Source organism: Boleophthalmus pectinirostris, unplaced genomic scaffold (genome assembly GCF_026225935.1).
Source record: "Boleophthalmus pectinirostris isolate CB_2022bp ecotype Guang Dong unplaced genomic scaffold, ASM2622593v1 HiC_scaffold_3, whole genome shotgun sequence".
NCBI classification, from domain to species: Eukaryota; Metazoa; Chordata; class Actinopteri; order Gobiiformes; family Gobiidae; genus Boleophthalmus; species Boleophthalmus pectinirostris.
Genome location: NW_026571299.1, coordinates 22,519,207 through 22,535,064, shown reverse-complemented (window position 1 = coordinate 22,535,064; position 15,858 = coordinate 22,519,207). Strand labels below are relative to the sequence as shown.

Here is a 15,858-nt window from a genome sequence, read left to right as displayed (position 1 = left end):
TCAAATCAGGCAAGAAATCTAGGGGTAATAATGGACTCAGACTTGAACTTTAACAGCCACATCAAATCAATAACATCTGCAGCCTTTTACCATCTAAAAAACATAGCAAAAATCAAAGTTTTACTGTCTAAAGCAGACTTGGAGAAACTTATCCATGCGTTTGTCTCCAGTAGGTTAGATACTGTAATGTTCTGCTCACTGGTCTCTCCAAACGAGCTGTGAGACGCTGCAGAACATCCAGAACGCTGCAGCTCGGGTCCTTACTCGAACTAGGAAGTACGAGCACATAAGTCCTGTGCTCAGGTCTCTGCACTGGCTCCTGTGCCTCAGAGAATAGACTTTAAAGCAGCTCTGCTTGTACAAGTCTCTCCATGGCCGAGCACCAAAGTCCATCTGTGACATGTTAGTGTCATATGAACCATCTCGCACTCTGAGGACCTCAGGGACCGGCCTCCTGCTGGTGCCCAGAGTCACGACTAAACAAGGGGAGTCAGTGTTTCAGGTTCATGCAGCTAAAACCTGGAACAGTCTGAACATGTGAGACAGACTCTTCTGTGACGCTGTTTAAATCCAGGCTCAAAACATTTCTGTTTGACTGTGCATATAACTGAAAGGTTTTCATTCCGCACTCTTCTCTCCAATTTATGTCTCTCTTTTAAAATTTTAATCTTTATGATTATTTATGTTTTGATTTGCTTTTATTGTGATTTTAATGTATTTCTTATTCTGTAAAGCACTTTGAATTACTTTGTGTACGAATTGTGCTATACAAATAAACTTGTCTTGCCTATTACTCAACACTAGGAAAATGTCTTCATGAAACTTGAACTCTCTTCTTTACTGTGTGTGTGCTTCTATAGGACACTACGTGTTTGATGGGCAAAACTTGGCTGACAGTCCCCTGGGGCCGAGCGATGGGTGGCTGTGCTATAACAACCTCTACGTGCAGAACGTCACTGGACGAGACACGTGCAGGAGCAAACAGACCAGTGCTTATATCCTTTTTTACCAGAGGGTGCACCGTGACTAGAGCCTGACACTCTAGAGGGCTGTCCAGAGTTATGGTTCCAAATACTCCAATCTTACTACTTACATTTGAACTTCTATTACTTCCAATCATACTGCTACTACATTACTTTTTCAATATTTATATAGGATATTAGGCTGTTAAATAGAGTCCCCAAACCACCATGAAGTGTGTACGTGCAGAATACCAGCTCTGAGCGCACACACCCACACACACACACACACACACACACACACACACACACACACACACACACACACACACACACACACACACACACACACACACACACACACACCGGACTGAGGTCAGTGTGGCAGGGTGCTATTTCTCAGTATTGCAGGACCAACACTTGCCCTTAAAACACATCGTTCCTGCAGTCAGCGTACACCGAGTGTAAGTTGAAGACTTTAGTTCCTATTCACCTGCAGCGTCTCACCTCTTGAAATGTAGGGGCTATGAGGATAAAAAATGACATACTGCCTTGTGCTTTTATTTCTCCCTCGAAGTCTAATTCAGATCTTTTCATTATCTGAGATCCGTGTGTGCGGTCCATGTTATGAGTGGATTTCGAGCACTTGATATTCCACTGAGTTAAGTCTCTATAATGAGTGTGCATAATGAAGCTGTGAGTCCAGGGCTTATGAGGTTGGACCACACCAAAACACGGGGCTCATATACAGATCTACAGGACCAGAGGGCAGAACAGGAAGCAAGGGATGTGTTTGTCCAGTGAAAACTATAACATTTTGAACATTTGAAGTTCTTAAAATGTTGGCTTGAGTTTGTCTTTGGAGAAAATCTAAAGTTCTAGTCTCTAGTGATGGAGCTGTGCAGTCCCACAGTTATATTAACAACAGAGATAACCAGCTATGGACAGATTAATATACCATAACCTTGTTTGCAGTAAGAATTAAGAAAAGCAAAATGTTCTTCCAGTTAATAAAGTTTCAGAAACATACAACTTTTTATTTATTTTTTTATTTTTTTGTCAGAAAGTCCAATTTCACATTCAAAAGTGAATGTGAAATTCTCTGCACATTAAGGCTGGGTTCTTTTCTCAAACAGAAAACACTCTGTTCCATTGTCTAGAGGCATAACTTTGGCTTCACTAGAACATTTTGAAAGCATGTTGTTCTATATTGTGGTGAGGTTTAGGTGTAAACACATCAAAGCCCTTTGGGGGACATGGAGGGACATCCAGAAGAATTGTCTTGGTCCCTGGACTCACTGAAATGATCCCGAGCCTTGTCCTCCGCCGCAGGTATGTGGCCAGAGCTTCAAGACAGACCTGGTTTATACCGTTGCTCTTTCCAGCACCTCATCCCACAGCTCATCCATGACCTTCATCATCATCTTCTCCATCAGCTTCAAGAACATGAACGAGTCTTTTGGTGCAGAGAAGTAGACATATTTTTTGGTTCTTCTCCATGGGTCTTCCTCAGTCTGTGGATTGTACTTGCAGTGGAACATATTTGGGTCTTAGCTCTTCTCATTTTCCTCCTCTTCCTCACAGAGATTTACGACTCAAGAGGAAAGTGCAAAGTGCTCGATGGTGCCTGAGCCATCCTCCTCCTCTTCACCTGATCTCTCCATCTCTCTCTGCGTCTCCTCGTCTTTCTCCGTCTCTCCTTCATCAGTTACAGTTTCTTTTCCTTTGCTTGTGTGACATCACAAGGTGGAACAGAGCATTTTGAGTTCTGGAGATGCAGACAGACTAATAATAAAGCGTTACTCAAGCATGTGTGAATGACACAAAACACAACTCCAGACTGTGGTGAAGTGCTAATCAGGAGACACAGGAGACTTCCTGGTGGGTGGGTTGGTAGCCTCTGTGGGGTGGTGCAGGGCTTTGTTTATCGATGCCAGATGCAGAGATCCAAGAGGAACTCCTCGTCTCTCCTGCTGAGCACAGAGGGACTCTGCTGTAGCTCTGTGAGGAGCTGTCAGGGATAGACCCTTCCTGTGTGATGCCTTGTTCTTTCTGTTTTGTTCCATCGTGGGCTGCTGTGCCGTCAGGTCCTGTATTAATCCCCCTGAGCCCAAAATCCTAAAAGCCCCAAAGCATCAGCTCTGAACACCTGCAGAGTGGGCCTGGCTCTGGGAAGGGTTTCAAACGATGCACAAATCACAAAAGGTGCAGTCCAGAGCCACAGCGGGTTCAGATGATTCTTAGGCCTACACAATGCACTGAATAGAATGTAACCTCAAGTAAATGACTGAACATAAGATGTACAAGAAGAGCACAGGCAGATGTTTGCTGCAGAGTTTTAAACGTAACGACCAAGATGAGCTTTCACCAACTTATTGTGATAAGCCTAATATTATTATTATGTCAAAAACATAACAACTCAATTGTAGCAGAATACAGGAATTGATGTGATTTTTTGGCAACCCAGTACCTGAAAAAAAAAAAAATAATAAATAATAATATTGCAGATTTCAGAGCCCCACAGCCTGACTCCATGTGTGTTTCTGAGGAGGCAACAGAATTCTAACCGGGCTTAAAGCTCACAAGAGTCAGTTTTGAGTGATACACAATAAGAGAACCATTAAACAATTAAAGAACAATAAAAGAACCCGTTGAACTCCATTGTGATTTGTTTTGGTGTTTTGGTTTTAGGGACGATATGTCAAAATATAATATTGAAAGAATGAGGCTCTAGGGCCACATCTGTGGGGAGGCGAGCCTGCTCACAATGTTTGCCCATCCATTTTCTTCCACTTATCCGGGGCCCGGTCGTGGGAGCAGCAGTCTAAGCAGGGTGTCCCAGACTTCCTCACCCCAGACACGTCCTCCAGCTCCTCCGATGGGAACCTGAGGTGTTCCCAGACCAGTCCAGAGACATAGTCCCTCCAGCATGTCCTGAGTCTTCCTCATGGGCTCCTCCCAGTGGGACATGAACAGTGGAACAGAGGTGTCCAGGATGCATCTGGAGATGGATCCTGGACACCCCTAAGCTGCTCATCTCGGCATGGAGGAGCAACAGCTCTACTCCAAGCTCCTCCCATGTGACTGAGCTGCTCACCCTAGCACCAAGCCACCCTGCGGAGGAAACTCATTTCGAGCGCTTGTATCCGCGATCTCGTCAGTTCGGTCATTACCCAGAGCTCATGACCATAGGTGAGGGGAGAATCTCAGATTGACGGTAAATCGAGAGCTTTGCCTTTCTGCTCAGCTCCCTCTTCACCACAACGGTCCGATACAGCGACCGCATCACTGCCGACGCGGCACCGATCCACCTGTCAATCTCACGCTCCATCCTCCCCTCACTCTTGAACAAGACCCGGAGATACTTGAACTCCTCCACTTGAGACACAATGTTTGTGATTGAAAACATACAAGATACTAAATTTTGGAACATTCTAGGCAATGTAATATCATCTCCATGGAGACAAGCAGGTTATGGACCAAAAGAAAAGTGACAGCATTAAGAGTCCAGTACTCACCCTCCCTTGATGTAGTCTAAGAAAGTGAACTCAGACTCCACAGAGAAGGACAGAAGGGTCACCTGAAAACATCACATTATTATATTATTAACACAGTTAACACACGTGGGCCTCATTCATAAATGTACATCCAACAGCATCAGGTACTTACTGTCCCAGAGTTCACATATTTCTTTTTCTTCATTTTCTTCTTTGTGTTTATCACCTGAAATGAAAAATGAGCTGGATTAAAATAGATGTTTAAATAATACATGTTGCCAGTAGCTGTTTGAGGTGAGAGAGAAGAGCAATGGAGCAGGTCTGATGTTCACAGACCAGTGAAGCTCACAGAAACTCAACCAGACACAAGAGGAACACGCTTCTTTTTTTTCATCATCAAGACCTGATTTAGCCCTAATTCCGACCTGATATACAGCAGTCCTGGTTAGGGATGGGGACAATCAACAATTGTATTATTTATCGTGATAAAAAGGGTAGACAGAAATCGTTTGGAGGACATTTTAAATAATCACATTTTAAAGACAATTGCCATAAATCACTAGAATGTGCAGAAAAAGTGATTTATCCCTTGCTCCCTTTACCTTTGTTAAATTACATTTATGAATAAAAAGGCCACTCGTTTTTGTAAAGGTTAGGGTTATTAAAATAAAATAAAATCAAGAAATGCATCATATAACAGTCATGACTGGATAATAATCAAACAATGTACAAATGAAAAAAGTTCTCACAACACTATAGTGAAATATATTTTCTTCAGATGTTGTAAAGTCTGAGAACTTCTGTCCTGTGTGGTTTTTCAGTACTGATACTTCTAATACTTGCTCAAGTAAGTGTCTCGTTTACAGTATACTCAGTATAATGATTTTTTGTTGAATATTTATTTATATATTCCAGTGAGTCCAGAACTCTGCAGTACGACTTTTCACGTGAACCAAAAAACAACAACATATCACTCAGATCCTTGTGTCTTTGTACTGGCTTCCTGTTCGATTTCGAATTGATTTTAAGATTTTATTGTTTGTTTTTAAAGCTTTGAATGGTCTGGCCCCACGTTACGTCTAGGACCTCATCCAGATGTGCGCTCTGAGGTCCGAGGTCCAGTTCCAGCTCGTGGGGCCTGAGACGAGAGTTAAAACCAGGAGGACAGGACCTTCTCTGTGACCAGCCCCAAACTCTGGAACATTCTGCCCCTCCACGTCCCAACAGCCCCACAGTGGAGAGTTTTAAGTCTCATCTTAAGACCTACTTTTACTCTCTGGCTTTAACACTGCGTGAGTCGTGTACTCCTCTGTGTCTTTTATTTGTTTTTAATTTATTTTATTTTATTCATTGTTTTATCAATCATTAGCTCTATGCATTTTAACCCTTTTTATTTGTTGTTTTTAGGTTCTGTTGCTTTATTCGTACCTGTAGTTAAATTTGCTTTGCAGATTTGAGAGGCAGGCTCCACATTTCACATTTCATTCATCCACAAAACACGTATAAAAACACAATTACAAATTAAAGTGTTACAGAGCTCCAGTGCAGAATGGTTTGTTCTATAAGTAATTAGTTAAATTTATTCCATCAAGCTGGGCTAAAAACACAATAAATATTAAATATGTTAAAAACACACAATCTTAGATAAATAGATTACAATTTATTCATAAGTATGATAGCAGCCGGAACAAAGCTCCTTTTAAAACGATTCTGACCAGACCAAAGTCTCTGACCACAGGGAAGCAGCTGAATCTGTGATTTTAGTGGAAGCTGCACGTCTTTTAAAATACTCGTCCTCTGTAAGTGTCTGGAGTCCAGAGAGTCCATCGGCTCTGAGGATGAACAATCACCTCACTCACCCATTTAACCAACTGATTCAGGGAGTTCTTGTTTTTAGCAGAGACGCTCCCAAACCATGAGACCAATGAAAACGTTAAAACTGATTCCATAAATGTTTTATTAACCCTTACATACTGTTCATTTCTGAAGCCTTCATAGTATGGTTCGGGTCAAATTTGACCCAGACCAAGAATTCTCTCATAGTAAGTGTCTAAACCAAATTTTGTACTACAGATCTATTTAAAATGACTAAATAGACTGTCCCACATTAAGAAATAAGTATAATATATAAATATAATGTTTCTGAGAGCAGGAAAAGCATATTTTTGTAAGTTTTACAACACTCGTTTTTGGAAAAAAAAACATCTACTATCACATGTATCATAGTCCTGTTTTACAAAACACCTAAAAACATAAAAGCCATTATGATTTTTATATCTATTATTGCATTTGAAAATGACATGAACTGTTTGGAATTTTATAATATATCCATGTTTATCCACTGCAGCCATTATGCTTATTTCAAACTAGTCAGTGCATTCAAAGCAGTGGTAGGAAACTTTGTGTGTGTGGGACTTGCATCTGTGTTTCCTACATTTGCAGCAGGTTGTAGCTGTTTTTCAGTCCTTCTTTGCAGGGCTTAAGTTGCATCTCCTTCTCTTCTGTGCCCTTGTGTTGGTTTCTGGTGTGACTTCTTGAATCAGGGTCAGGTTCAGATCACTGCACTGGCCTCACCAATGCTTCTGAAGCTGCTGTCTGGGGAACCTGGAGTCACAAGGGCCTTTCCAAACTCCTCCAGAAAAGAACCTCCTCCAGTTCCTCCTGCTTGGCCTCCAGATCGGGTTCAGCTCACTCCATAGACAAAGCAGCCCAGCAAAGCAGGCCAGCAGGAGGTTCTGCTCTTACAGCTGTGCTTGTTACTTTGTCAAGGTTTTCCACTCCTCCTTTGTTGGCACTGAAGTCAAAGATGATGGCTGATGATGATGATGATGATGGAGCTCCCAGGAGCTCACCTCTGCAGCCATATTATTATATGTAATGTGCTCATAAGGATGACAGTCTTGTTCTTCTTTTACATGTATGAGACAACTGTGGTGTCCTGGGTGAACTTACTCAAACTTAGAAGAAAAGATCTCTCTCACTTGATTGACTTGTGTTGCTTATGTGCACCATAAACAGGATGATCACTCCATTCACTGTTTTGAGATTCTCCTTTGCCCCTTCAAAAACCAACAGGCGTCTGTCTCTGGGAACCTGGGGCATGGGGGAATCTCAAAAAAGTGACCTCTTGAACTCTGTCACCACTGTTCCATAAAAAATACACACAAACATGGTCTGTGCAGTTTCACAGTTTCAAGTTTCCCTAAAGCTTCCATTTTCCATCATTTGACCCACACTGATAGAGCTAAAATCCATCTTAATAGATACGGGTCAAAATTGACCCAAAACAGCCTCAGTGTCGCAAAATTTGTAGCACCTGTACAAAAGTATAACATTTTAAAATATTTTCATTTTTGTGTATTTTGGCAAAATTTAGGAAAGTCATCAAATTTCAGGATAAAAAAATGAATGTTTAGGGTATTTTTTCTACTGTTGAATGTCAAAACGGGTCAAATTTGACCCGAACAGTATGTAAGGGTTAAACAGTGTCATCATGGTTCTCTCTACACGGTAAAAGGAAAACTTTCTCAGACAGTGAAGGCGTTGGTGCCTCTTTTACACACAGCAGCACAATTATTGTCAAAACTCAATTTTGAATCAATGAGTGTTCTAAGATACTTATGTGAGTCCACACACTCAACTGACTGCCCCTTTATCTCTGTGACATCACACTAATTTGACTGACTCATATGATTTATGGTATTTTATTGTATTAATTTGTCTGTGCAACATTTTGGAAACTGTCATGTTTATAAAATGTGCTGTAGAAATAAAGTGGATTGAATATTTTTAAATGTAACATCAAGCAAATAAAAGTTATGGTGACTGAAGACTCCTAAATAGAGAATATTCACATATATAGTGTATTATTGATAAAAATAAGGAATATTTTTTAGATATGCTGTTTAACATTTGGATTTTGCGTGTGTGTTTTAGAGTCTGTTTAGTCCAGATAACAATTATAAAAATACAAAACATTTCTGTGGACTGGTTATGATTAGTCGATGAATCCGTGCAGTCGTACATGTGGATTTTTTTGACAGCCATTCTCTCACATTCCAGCACCAAACCGAAGCTGGGTGACACAGGCAGAGCTGCAGCTGTGCAGTGAGAGCCGGCTCCTGTCTGTCCTAATGAAGGTCTAAAGACGTGCGTTTCCTCTGGTCCCACGTTCCATTTAAAAACATGTAATTTAGTGTCACAGTGAAGCGAGCCTCTGCTCCACTGAACCATGAGCTGTCATTATCCACTCCCTCAGCTGTCCGCGCTCAGATATCCTTTCAGCCACACACATTACGCACAACTGTATTGTTAGTGGCCTTTAAACATTCTTTTGACTTTTATTTTAAACATGTGATACTACACTGATGTCCCCTTGTCAAAATCATACCTGGAGCTGCATTTTGTTTCATTCTCACTTGTTTCATTAATCCAGTATTTTCTTCTCTGAGCCTCAAAACTGCTCAATTTGCATTTTGTCTGAATTGTTGTGTCACTAGTGAAAATCCATAAAGCATCACTGGACTCGTTCTGTTGTTGTGTTCACAACAAACGTGTGGCTCAGTTAGCACAGCATCCACATGGGTACGGAGCTCATCTGTTTACTTTCTCAGTGATGATTCCTGTTGCTGACAGCAGAGTGTCAACCCCCAAATGCTTAAATGGAAACAAAAATAATATGTGTGCTTTAAAATAAAGTATTAAAATCACACATTACATTCCTGCATCAGTCTGCGCTCCCTCGTCTGGATTTGGTAATTGATATTTTGCAGTGACATCAGGCTGGGGGTGTCCTATAATGCATTTCTACTGGCAAAATGTTCAGCAGTTTCCATGGTGACACAATGTGCACATTAGCAAAAAAAAAAACAAAAAAAAAAAAATCAGACAATCTTAAAACTCAGGAAAAATGCAAAATGGGTTTAAACAGCACATTTACAGGAGGCTGTGATCAGTGCGAGTATTCATGTTCGTGGCATACAGTGCGAGGCACAAGACAGTCTTTTTTGGGGAGTCAGGGGGTCTGAGTCCAAATGTTCTTTGGGGAGTTCTGTTCTTGGGAAGACACAGATTCCTGCTTCCTGTCGCCTGGTGGTTAGAGAGGGGAGAGAGTTCAGCATCCTAACAGCCTGCTGGATGAAGCTGTTAGTGAGTCTGGTGGTGCAGAAGGCTCCTGTATCTCCTCCCGGAGGACAGAAGGCTGAACAAATTATATGTGGAGTGACTTTCATCACTCACGGTTGTGATGACTTTATGAGGCCTAGATTGAAGTCTAGTTTGAGTCTAACAGAGCAGTGCTTTCTGTTAGCTTCACACAACAGGGAATGTTGATGATAGCTCAGCCGCTGTAAAGTATCAAGAGCACAGCAGAAGGAATGACCTCAGACAAACTCACCATAAGTCTATGCTAATATAAGCACGCAGATGTAATAAACACAGTTTGACGACCTTGTAAAAAAGATGAATAAAACCGGAGTGAAAGAAGCTAAATCCAGCTGCAGGTATGTTTTTGATGAAGGAATAATGTCTTTAAAAACTCAAAAAAGCACATTTTGCATAATATGTGTCCTCCAAATGAACGTGTTGAGGACACAGATACACAGTTAATGGTGAAAGAATATTTGAGTGTACAGTCTAGAGACTTTTGTCAATAGTACAAATATACTTGAGTTAGGCACATTGTTAGTGTGAGGGGCTCCACAGATCTAACTTGTCACTTCCTGCTTGTCTCCACAGACATATAGGCACTGTGGAATATCTTCATGGAGACAAGCAGGTGCCTGACCCTCCACCTGAAAAGTTAAAGTTAAAGCTGCACTAACAGCTTTAACTTTCAGAACAAGAGGAAGTTTCTCTATTGATCACATTGTACTTTGAAATGAAATATCCAAGAGGTAAATTCAGAAATGTTGAACCTGATCATTTCTATTGACACTTTGCAGTGACATCATGCTAGAGGTGGTGTTCTACATGTATGTCTGTTGGTGCGATGTTCGGAAGTTGCCATGGTTTTTAAGACGAAACAAGCACAATCAGTGAGTGCGTATACATGCACATCAATACCCCGGTTATGATCGGGTTTTTTGAGTATCCCGGTTTCTTGATGGTGCATGTATACGCAGTAACCCGGTTTCAGTATCCCGGTTATGGCAGTATCCCGGTTATTAGAAACCGGGTTACTGTAGCTGGTTTATTCCGATAGTAACCGGGTTACTTGTGGCATGTATACACAGTATCCTGGTTACTGCAACATAAAGTTGAGTGCGCATGCGTCCAAAAGACACTTTCCAGTCTTTTCACCACAACAGTAGCAACATAAATAAATTGACCAACATAAATAAAGTGACCACACGAGTAAAATGACTGTAAAATTAAGAACTGCGCTAAACCTGCACACGTACAATCTGCACTCGTACGACCTGCACTCGTGTGATCACTGAAAAGCTAAAACATGAACTATCTTATATTATATCTTATACTGTAAATGCACAGAACACACTTACCATCATTAGCACCTCTTCTGTCACAAAAAGAACACACATAATCCACAGAGTCGTGTCATTTAGTCTAAAAGAAGCTGAACCGCATCAGCGGCACAAGGAGCAGCTGTTTTTATCACTGCTAACAGTTTATGCTAATGAGCCAAACGGCCTTAAGTTTCATTTCTGTAAAACGTAAACAAATGTGATCAGAGCTGAATTTATTTATGCAGAAGATTTTAATGAAGAATCTGTTGGGTTTGATCTGCACAGTGGATTGTGGGATATCTCGTAGCTCCTTAGCTTCTTATGCTGAAGGAGCTCATGGTTTGTATTTTTCCTGGTTTATGAAATTGATTTAAGCTCAATTTTTGCACTTGCGCATTTGTAAGATTATGTCAAGAAACCGGGATATGAGTATTCCAGTTTCTCAGTGCGCATGTATACGCAGTAACCCGAATACTGACAGAACCGGGATATGGCTAATAACCTGGATACTGATGTGCATGTATACACACTCAGAGAGAGCAACCATGAGGCGTCAGTGGGGTCAGTTCATCAGCACAGAAGCAGCCCATATTACAAGATCATTATATCCACAATACAATGTGTGTATCTGTACAGGCCCATGAACATTTGTGTGACATTGGTCACACATGAGAATGTATGTGTTTACTAGTGTGGAACCAAAATGTAATTTTTCATGAGTTGTGTGTATGTTAGTTGTGTGACTGTAGATCAGTGTGTTGTGTATCAGCAGAAAAACAAGAAATGGAATTATTTTCGTTCCAATTAGAATATTAACGGCTACACTGAAAGAAAAAGGAACTGTTATAATTAGTGATTATCTGGAAAACTATTCATATTTGCCTATAAAAATGCATTGAATTATAAACAGATAATAATTTTTCTGAGATTTTGAGACACTCCCAGTGCTCGAGCTCCATCCTTTACGGAGTTATGACCAAATACACATATGTGACCTTGGTTACCTTGACCTTCAAGTGACCTTGACTGGTTTCAACACATTCAGTGTACCCTGGTTATGTGTGTGTCAACTTGTGTGATGATTGGGTGAATATTTTAGGCCAGATGGTTCAGAAATTGCCAAAATTGCCTTATATCCTTTATAATGGCGTGACCTTTCAATTGACCCATGTGACCTCAAATGACCTCAGATCGTCACCAAACTTTTTTTTTTTGGCGGCATCGGGCACGCGGGCTCGACCTATGTACCAAATTTGGTGACAATAGTCCATAAATTGAGGAATTATCGCAGCTGGACAAACACACACACACAGACGCAGGGTGAATACAAAACGTGGTTAACTCTTCAGGGAGCAGGTAAAAAATAATAATAATAATAAAAAAAATCTTTTAAACAACACATGTTCAGAAGCCTGTGATCAGTCTGAGCGTTCATAGTCCTGTTTAGGGGTTTGAGATTTTTTAAGTACACAAATCAGCTCACCTGTTGTCGCTCTTTCTGGTCAGATTGTGTTAAAACAAAACTCTGAAGTCTAACTTGAGTAACGGCACTTCAGACAGAGCAGTGCCTTCATTTAGCTTCACACTCCCAGGACATAATAACGCCATCAGCTGCAAAGTATCAACAGTCCTTTTTTCTTTATGTATTTCTTTCTTTCTCCATGTAAATCCGTGATGTTTGTTTTGATCTGAGTTGACCATGCGCGTCTCGGAGGAAAAGCTTGACTGCTCAGTCTTCTTATCGACACCAACAATCTCCAAAAATATGGTCCGAAGTACGTGAGCGTATAGAGCGTCTTATGTGTGTCCGCTGTGACGTGTGCGCGTGGCAGAGCGCCCCCCTGTGGCAGCGGAAACAGATAAATAGCACACTGCAGATGTCGAAGCTAGTTAGGCTGATTTTCAGCTCCGCCAACCACAAGTGACAGCCACTAATTTAACAGACACGTGGATTTAAGAGACACACAGAGAACGAGAGGAGAGGGAGGAGAGAGAGAGGAGAAAGAAGACGGGAGACAGGGAGGAGAGAGAGGGAGGAGAAAGAGGGAGGACAAAGAAGGAGGAGAAAGAGGGAGGAGAGAGGGAGGAGAAAGCGAGAGGGAGACAGGGAGGAGAGAGAGGGAGGGACACAGGGAGGAGAGAGAGGGAGGAGAAAGAGGGAGGACAAAGAAGGAGGAGAGAGTGGGAGGAGAAAGCGAGACGGAGACAGGGAGGAGAGAGAGGAAGGAGAAAGAGGGAGGGAGGAGAGAGAGGGAGGAGAAAGCGAGAGGGAGACAGGGAGGAGAGAGGGGGAAAGAGGGAGGACAAAGAAGAAGGAGAAAGAGGGAGGACAAAGAAGGAGGAGAGAGAGGGAGGGAGAGAAAGGGAGGAGAAAGTGAGAGGGAGACAGGGAGGAGAGTGAGGGAGGAGAAGAAGGGGGACAAAGAAGGAGGAGAGAGAGGGAGGACAGAGAAGGAGGAGAGAGAGGGAGGAGAGAAGGAGGAGAGAGAGGGAGGAGAGAAGGAGGAGAGAGAGGGAGGAGAAAGAAGGAGGAGAGAGAGGGAGGAGAGGGAGGGAGACAGGGAGGAGACAGAGGGAGGAAGACAGGGAGGAAAGAGAGAGAGGAGAGGGAGGAGAAAGAGGGGCAAATTGACAGCCCCTAATTTAAAAGAAACATGTGAATTTAAGTGACACAACAAAGAGAGATAGAGGAGGGGGAAGGAGAGGGACGGAGGTTGAGAGCAAGGGGGAGATGGAGGGAGATAGAGCAAGACGAGAGAGAAGGGCAAAGCAATAGCTCCTCATTTAAAAGAGAAATGTGAATTTAAAGAGACAGTTCAGAGTTTTGAGCATAGAGCCTCATTTCCTCCTGATCCAGAGTGTTGGAGAGTGTGGAGACACTTTTTGAAATATTCCATCCAGTCCTTGTATTTGCAGAGGTTCCTGGACTAGTGCATGTCAATGGCCATAGTTATCCTGCCACTAAAAACAGTCTTATCCACTCCACAAAACCCCCGAAACAAATCTATTATTACACCAGACTGTCCATGTGAATGTCTGTGTTGATAGAACCCCACTGTTTATGGGGTTGCAACGGGAACCCCAGAAACAGTTAGCCAAGTTTCCCAGCCTGTCCTGCAGCTCTTTTACATGTGTTATTGTCCTGAAAATGTGCTGTTTAAAGACATTTTTTTAGTTTCTTCTGCCGCTGAACATCCTGCAAATAGAGATATATGTAGAACACCCCCAGCGTAATGTCACTGCAAAGTCAATAAAAGTAAAACAAACAAACAAAAAAATCAATTATTAATGAAGTTGATGTACATGCACATGTTCAAGTTGAACATGTGCCTTTTGGATATTTCATCAACAGGGAAAGCACAATAGCAACAGCAGCTCCATGGAGACGCCAGAAAAACCAGGTCACCACAAAAGTTCCACAGTCCATCTTTACTCCCTGCAGCTCTTGTTCATGTGTTAGTGTGTACTCTCTCCCTGATGTGGGACTGACCTCATAGACGTTGAACTGACTCTGTCCTCGGGCCAGTTCTCTGTAGCTGGTGGTGAAGTCCCCGATGAAGTCATGACTGGAACAGAAGAACCAGAAGAACCAGAAGAACCATGAGAACATCAGACAGGTCGTATCAAAGGCCCAGTACCTCATGTCTCCCATGTATCTCAGACAAATGTGTCTTGGCTCAGTACAGATATACTCTATAAGTCCACTGTCTCTGTTTAATTATAAAGTGTTTTATTGTCAGAGAATCAGGAAGTAGGGATGTCCTGATCACATTTTTTGCCCCCGAGTCCGAGTCCTTTGATTCTGAGTATCTGCCGATACCGAGTCCTGATCCGATACTTCTATAAAACATTGTGAAATTAACTAAGAGCAAAGAATAAAATCCAGGATGTTTGGGGGGGATCAGATTGTGTTGATTTCAATGTGTAGTATTTGGGCTAAACTTAGTGTGAAAAATCAAAATTTTTTATGAACTTTTCAAACCATGAACCATCATTGTTGAAAAATGTGACTTTTCACAGTTTGGTCTTGGAATGTGTAACTTAGTAAACTTAATGAACTGGACAAAACAGGAACCAGACCAGAATCAGATCAGACCTGAGACTTGTGTATTTGATATTATATGGAAGTCTGTGTTTTACATTTGAAATATTTAGGCTCGTCTATGAAATCCAAATAATACAAAATCTTACCAATTAAAACTGTTTGTTTTGTTTGCAACAAACAGTGTCGTGTGATGATGGCATCGGCCGTGCAGGTGTGAACACGGGCCACAGAACCCGAGGTAACAGCGCCCGAGTACGACACGACCCAAAAATCCCAGTGTAAGTGTGTCTCTAGTACAACAGGTGCAGGGACAGTCATGCTGACTGGACGTCCCTGAGCAAATCCCGCACCTCAGTTAAAAAAAAATAAAAAACTGTTGTGTGTTCTGTGTCCTGTGTGTTATGTACGTGTATTATTTATCCGATACCTGATCGGACCATAACGTCCGAGTCCAGATCGAGTCCACAGTCATGTGATCGGCGCCAATTTCTGATTGTGTGATTGGATTGGGACAGCCCTATCAGGAAGTGCACTGTTATCATTCTAGTTCCTGTTAGCAGACAGTATCTGCACTCCGGTCTCTTAAAGTTGTGAAAAACACTTCTAAAGTCATGGTGTTGAATAATGAGGATGCTCTGAATGCAGAAGGTGAATGAAGAAGATCTCTGGACCACTTCAAGCTGTTTCAGATAAACTAAATCTGGTTCAGACACTTTAAGGGATGAGTTAAAAGTTGATGAGATTGGGACTGACCTGCCGTCTCGGTCCCAGTCGTACACCTCCACTTTGATCGTTCTGAAAAACAAGAACACATGGATTTTTATTAGAGTGAATATTGTTTAGATTAGAGATCATTAGGAGATATGTGCTCATTTAATCCTGGTTTAGTC

The 15,858-nt window shown here is 41.8% G+C and overlaps 1 protein-coding gene across 4 annotated transcripts in view; it reads right to left on the bottom strand.

Moving 5' to 3' along the window:
* The window catches only part of cpne5b (copine Vb), a 336,051-nt gene that overhangs the window by 38,044 nt on the left and 282,149 nt on the right, over positions 1 to 15,858 (bottom strand). For all 4 annotated transcript variants that reach the window (XM_055160489.1, XM_055160490.1, XM_055160492.1 and 1 more), the window contains 4 exons: positions 15,722 to 15,763; positions 14,414 to 14,489; positions 4,629 to 4,682; positions 4,478 to 4,539 (listed from right to left, as the gene is read on the bottom strand). In XM_055160489.1, coding sequence (XP_055016464.1) covers positions 4,478 to 4,539; positions 4,629 to 4,682; positions 14,414 to 14,489; positions 15,722 to 15,763 — 234 coding nt within the window. The remainder of the gene's footprint in view (positions 1 to 4,477; positions 4,540 to 4,628; positions 4,683 to 14,413; positions 14,490 to 15,721; positions 15,764 to 15,858) is intronic.